The 6,420-nt window shown below is 44.8% G+C and overlaps 1 protein-coding gene across 1 annotated transcript in view; it reads left to right on the forward strand.

Moving 5' to 3' along the window:
• Positions 1-6,420, forward strand: part of PCP4L1 (Purkinje cell protein 4 like 1) — a 23,640-nt gene extending 17,220 nt beyond the window's left edge. Inside the window, exons 2-3 of the mRNA XM_068541145.1 lie at positions 4,328-4,382; positions 4,988-6,420. Coding sequence (XP_068397246.1) covers positions 4,328-4,382; positions 4,988-5,130 — 198 coding nt within the window. The 3' untranslated portion in view covers positions 5,131-6,420. The remainder of the gene's footprint in view (positions 1-4,327; positions 4,383-4,987) is intronic.

A 6,420-nucleotide genomic window follows, 5' to 3' on the forward strand; every position in this document is an offset into this window, starting at 1 on the left:
TATTTATTTATTTTTGGCTGCGTTGGGTCTTTCGTTGCTGCACATGGGCTTTCTCTTGTTGCGGCGAGCAGGGGCTACCCTTCGTTGCAGTGCGCGGGCTTCTCATTGCAGTGACTTCTCTCATTGTGGAGCATGGGCTGTAGGTGCGCGGGCTTCAACAGTTGTGGCACATGGGCTCAGTAGTTGTGGCTCGCGGACTCTAGAGCACAGGCTCAGTAGTTGTGGTGCAGGGGCTTAGTTGCTCTGCGGCATGTGAGATCTTCCCGGACCAGGGCTCAAGCCCGTGTCCCCTGCCTTGGCAGGTGGATTCTTAACCACTGTGCCACCAGGGAAGTCCCAGCGTTTTTTATTTGAATAATTTTTATTTTACTTTCAATTATTATTTTCTTCTTATTTCCCCCTAACTTTCTGTTAGAAAAATTTATCAGAGTTGAAAGAGTTGTTCAATGCACATCCATATCTTTTCCAGCTAGATTCAGTAACTGTTAATATATTAGCATATTTGTGTCAGCATGTGACGGTATTCGATCTTGTGGACATAGCACAGTGGCTAAGAGTGTGGAGTTGGTCTGCCTGGGTCCCAGAGCCAGTTCCACTGTTTTCTAGTAGTGTGGCTTGAACTTGGGCAAGATCTTTAACATCTCTAAGCCTGTTTCCTCAACTATAAAATAGGATGACATCTCAGAGATTTCAGAGGATTAAATGGGATAGGGTTTGGCACATAATAAATGCTCAGGAAGTATTATTTGGGTACTTGTCTTATCTCCTCACTCAGCCTGGAAGATAGGGACAATATCTTGACTGGTTTTACTTTGTTTTTTAAAAATTTTTGGCTGCGTTGGGTCTTCGTTGCTGTGCGCGGGCTTTCTCTAGTTGCGGCGATCAGGGGCTACTCTTTGTTGCAGTGCTCGGGCTTCTCATTGTGGTGGCTTCTCTTGTTGCGGAGCATGGGCTCTAGGCATGCGGGCTTCAGTAGTTGTGGCACGCGGGCTCAGCAGTTGTGGTGAGCGGGCTTAGTTGCCCCATGGCATGTGGGATCTTAGTTCCCTAACCAGGGATCAAACCAGCGTCCCCTGCATTACAAGCTGGATTCTTAACCACTGGACCACCAGGGAAGTCCCTTACCTGCAGAATTTGACACAATTAATCACTCTCGTCTCCTTGAAATAGTTTCTTCATATGGCTTCTAAAGTACTATAATCTCTTGACTTTTCTCCTGGCTTCTTCTCAACTTTTCTTTTTCTTTTTTTTTTTTTTTTTAACATCTTTATTGAAGTATAATTGCTTTACAATGGTGTGTTAGTTTCTGCTTTATAACAAAGTTAATCAGTTATACATATACGTATGTTCCCATATCTCTTCCCTCTTGCATCTCCCTCCCTCCCACCCTCCCTATCCCACCCCTCTAGGTGGTCACAAAGCACCGAGCTGATCTCCCTGTGGTATGTGGCTGCTTCCCACTAGCTATCTGTTTTACATTTGGTAGTGTATATATGTCCATGCCACTCTCTCACCCTGTCACATCTCACCCCTCCCCCTCCCCATATCCTCAAGTCCATTCTCTAGTAGGTCTGTGTCTTTATTCCCGTCTTGCCACTAGGTTCTTCATGGCCTTTTTTTTTTTTTCCTTAGATTCCATATATATGTGTTAGCATACTGTATTTGTTTTTGTCTTTCTGACTTACTTCAGTCTGTATGACAGACTCTAGGTCCATCCACCTCACTACAAATAACTCAATTTCGTTTCTTTTTATGGCTGAGTAATATTCCATTGTATATATGTGCCACATCTTCTTTATCCATTCATCTCTTGATGGACACTTAGGTTGCTTCCATGTCCTGGCTATTGTAAATAGAGCTGCTATGAACATTTTGGTACATGACTCTTTTTGAATTATGGTTTTCTCAGGGTATATGCCCAGTAGTGGGATTGCTGGGTCGTATGGTAGTTCTATTTTTAGTTTTGTTTTTTTTTTTTAATAAATTTATTTATTTATTTATTTATTTATTTTTGGCTGTGTTGGGTCTTCGTTTCTGTGCGAGGGCTTTCTCTAGTTGCGGCGAGCGGGGGCCACTCTTCATCGCGATGCGCGGGCCTCTCACTATCGCGGCCTCTCTTGTTGTGGAGCACAGGCTCCAGACGCGCAGGCTCAGTAATTGTGGCTCACGGGCCCAGTTGCTCCGCGGCATGTGGGATCCTCCCAGACCAGGGCTCGAACCCGTGTCCCCTGCATTGGCAGGCGGATTCTCAACCACTGCACCACCAGGGAAGCCCCTATTTTTAGTTTTTTAAGGAACCTCCATACTGTTCTCCATAGTGGCTGTATCAATTTACATTCCCACCAACAGTGCAAGCTCTTCTCAACTTTTCTTATTGATTTTTCCACATTTCTACAACCTCTAATCACCGGAATGCCCCAGGATTTGACCCTTTTCTCCTCTTTATCTGAACTCACACCCTTGGTGATCTCACCCAGTCTCATGGCATAAATGCCAACCACATCTTAATAACTCTCTAATTTATATCTCTAGGCAAGAGGCTTCTCTTTAACTCATCTTGAATATCCAACAGCTTATAAAAACATCTCCTCCTGGTAGACAATGGACTTGAGGACCCGGGGGAGGGGGGCGGGGGGGGAAGCTGGGACAAAGTGAGAGAGTAGCACTGACATATATACACACTACCAAATGTAAAATAGCTAGTGGGAAGCAGCTGCATATCACAGGGAGATCAGGTGCTTTGTGACCTCCTAGGGGGGTGGGATAGGGAGGGTGGGCGGGAGGCTCAAGAGGGAGGGGATATGGGGATATATGTATACATATAGCTGATTCACTTTGTTATACAGCAGAAGCTAACACAACATTGTAAAGCAATTATACTCCCATAAAGATGTAAAACAAAACAAAACAAAAAAAAGTCCTCCTGGATAATTAGGTAGGCAATCTCAAACTTGTCCAAAAACAAGCTTCTGATCCTTTCCCTAATACCTGCTCCTCCTGCTGTCTTCTTCATTTCAGGAAATGGCAATTTCATTTTTTTTCATTTCCTCAGCCCAAAAACTTTGGAGCTATCCTTGAGTTGTCTCACTATGCCACTTAACCAATAGTCGTAGCTTGAAAATACAGTTGACCCTCTGTATCTGAGGGTTCTGCATCTGTGGATTCAACCAACCAAAGATTGAAAATACATATTTTTTTAAATTCCAGAAAGTTTCAAAAAGCAAAACTTGAATTTGCTGCAAGCCAGCAACTATTTGCATAGCATTTACATTGTATTGACAACTATTTACATAGCCTTTACATTGTATTAGGTATTATAAGTAATCTAGCTTTTAAAGTATGTGGGAGGATGTGCATAGGTTATATGCAAATACTTGCCAATATACAAATAAATGCCATTTTATGTAAGGTACTTGAGCATCTGTGGATTTTGGTATCCTCGGGAGTCCTGGAACAAATCTCCTGCGGAATCTGAGGGACAATTGTATACCTAGAATCAAACCACTTCTCACCACCTCCACTAACACCTTTTTGATCCAAGCAACCATTATCTCCTGTCTAGTTTTCTGCAATAATTGCCTAACAGATTTTTCAGCTTCCTCCCTAATGCCCCTTATGTGCAAATTGAAGGTTTCTAATGGCTTCTCATCACCCTTATGATAAAAGTCAAATTCCTTAAAAAGACTCCCAAGGCTTAAGAAGACTCCCAAGGTCTGACAGAGTCTGCCCCCACTCCCAGTTATCTCTGATCCCATCTCCATCTGTTGTTCCTCCCTCCTCCTCCTCTCCACTCCAGCTACGTTGGACTCATGCTATTCCTCAAACACGCTAGTCACACTTCCACCCCAGGGCCCTTGAAAGCTCTTGCCGACCATCTACAGCCCTTACTCCCTATCTCCTTCAGCTCTTGGCTCAGATGCCACCTTTCAGAGATGCTTTTCCTGACCACTCTGTATAAAACTGTATTTCTCCATTCCCACCTGGCAGTCACTACCTCCCTTCCCTGTCTTTTCTCTATAGCACTTATCACCACTTAACATAATAATAATTTTGTTTATTCATTTGTCTATCTATATCCTAGAATGTAAACTCCATGAGGGCAGGGTTTTTTCTGTTTTGTCCTCTACAGTTTCCCTAGCACCAATCAATACTTGTTGAATAAATTTTGATGACTTTTCTCCCTCTCTCTGATCTCGAGACCCACTTCTTCAAAAGACTAAGGGATGTACCTGGTAGTAGGAGGGCTTGAAAATGATGATGGTGAGTCTACGGGGATGGCACCTTAATACTTCTGTGAATAGCTAATATTCTGATTTTTCTTTTCCAGCTTAACACCAAAACATCCCCAGCAACCAACCAGGCAGCTGGCCCAGAGGAAAAGGGTGAGTGGGGGTGGGCTAAGCAGTTTGTAGAGCAGGTAAATATAGGGACATGAAGACAAGTAGGGCTGTAAGCCTGGAAGCTCCTAAAGTCAGATGTAACAGGAATAAGAATGTGGTAAGTGAAACAAAGCACTAGGTTAGGACTACTATATCTATAAACTTCCTTCCACTTTTTCCTAAGAAGTAAACCTACTAGAATTTACTCTTTGACTTTAGAAACTGGCTCTGGAATGCTTGGAAACAGGTACAGTGATAGGAAGAAACTCATCAAATAATCCCAGCCTCTGTCTCAATCAGAACTTTAGGGAAAACAGGGGAAAGTGAGTGTGCTCTGGGACTCTGAACTGTAGGATTTAGGAATAAGTGGTGATAGAAGACATTTGTCATCTTGGTTCAAGAGTTGCAAAGCTCCTGAGTACCTACTATAGCTAATTCTCAGCCCAGGTACCCTGACTCAAGCTTCTGGGAGAGTTATCAGGCATTCCTGGTCCTAGCAAAGATTGGGGGATGTCACAGAGTCCAGCAGAAAGTGGACTTTAACCACTGTATTTGGGGCCTGGGGCAATTCAGGTTTACTCATTAATGAATCTCTCAACTATCTGCAGGGAGAGCTGGCAATACCAAGAAGGCTGAGGAGGAGGAGGAGATTGATATTGATCTGACGGCACCAGAAACAGAGAAGGCTGCCCTTGCTATTCAGGGCAAGTTCCGGCGATTCCAGAAAAAGAAAAAGGATCCCAGTTCCTGAATAACCAGCCTTACCCTTCACCTTGCTCCCTTCCCTCCCCTTCTCCACAGCTCTTACTCCCATGTATCTTTGTCTCTTTGTCCCTCAAGCTTCTCGTTGAGGCAAGTCCAACCCTTATACATTATTTTCTCTGGCCCCTCAAGCCATCGCAGCTGCAGAGGCACAAGGAACACAGGGAAGATGAAGAATTCAACAGGCAGCCACTTGCTTAAGGGTGGAACGTTTTCTCCTTGGGATACAGCTCCTTGATCAGTACCTGTGTCTGACTTATGAGGTTGAAGAGGAAGAGGATTTGAGGTTGAGAGAGGGACCCCTGACAATGTGGGAGGGAGGGAAAAGCCTTCAGAGTAGGGTGCCCGAGGGTGGGTCATATGCCCTGTTCCACTGGTTACAACATTCGCACTTCAGGTAGCATTTTTCCCCTTCACATCCTTCTCATCAGGACCTCAACTTCCCTCCTATGAGCTAAGCCACCATGGGAACTGGAGCCTCCCTTTCCCCTGGGCAGACCTAAATCAAGCTGCTCCCATGTTAGTGCATGCTCAGTAGATTAGTTCCAAGGAAGGGAGACTGGGACTGGTAGAGACAAGGAAACGTTTCCTTCATCGTCTAGTCTAGAACCGTAAGGGGCAGAAGTGGAAGAGGTTCAAGGGGCCACAGGCAGGGAAATGGGAAGATTTGGGAAGGAAATCGCCAATTGATTTGGGAAAAAAAGAAAAATGAAGGAGGAGGAGATCTCTAAGGACACAAGTTACTGCTGGTAAAGGTGTACTATATGAAGGATTCTTGGGGCTTTGTTAACCTGCCTACCTCTAACCCCTCATGCCTAGCCCCCCAGAGGCCACACAAACCAAGTGACCCTGGTAGTTCCCACCTGCCCCACTGTGGAGTCAGAGCAGAAGTGGAACAGCCACTCTGTGTGATTTTAGCATGTTTAATAATTATGAAAACAATAAACAAAATCCTTAAATGGGGCCATTTGACCTCTACTTCTGTTTTTTCTTGGGAGGAATATGAATATAAGCCTGAGCTGGCCTCAGGGAGGGTGGTAGAGCAACTGCACGGATTACATGGTGGCTCAGGAAACTAACACAGACCGAAGCCCTCTCCTACCTTCCTTCCCTGACCTTGTCCTCACCTTGATTCACCACCCACATTGTCTCTATCTGCTGCTATTTCCACCCCCGGTGCTCCCCTGCAAGGGTGCCCATCTCCTTCCCTTTCCCCTTCCAGCGAGCACATGCTTGGTGGATCTGCCTCTGAAAACAAACCTGATCTTCCCTTCCTCCC

The sequence above is a fragment of the Eschrichtius robustus genome, chromosome 3 (genome assembly GCF_028021215.1).
Source record: "Eschrichtius robustus isolate mEscRob2 chromosome 3, mEscRob2.pri, whole genome shotgun sequence".
Taxonomy (NCBI): Eukaryota; Metazoa; Chordata; class Mammalia; order Artiodactyla; family Eschrichtiidae; genus Eschrichtius; species Eschrichtius robustus.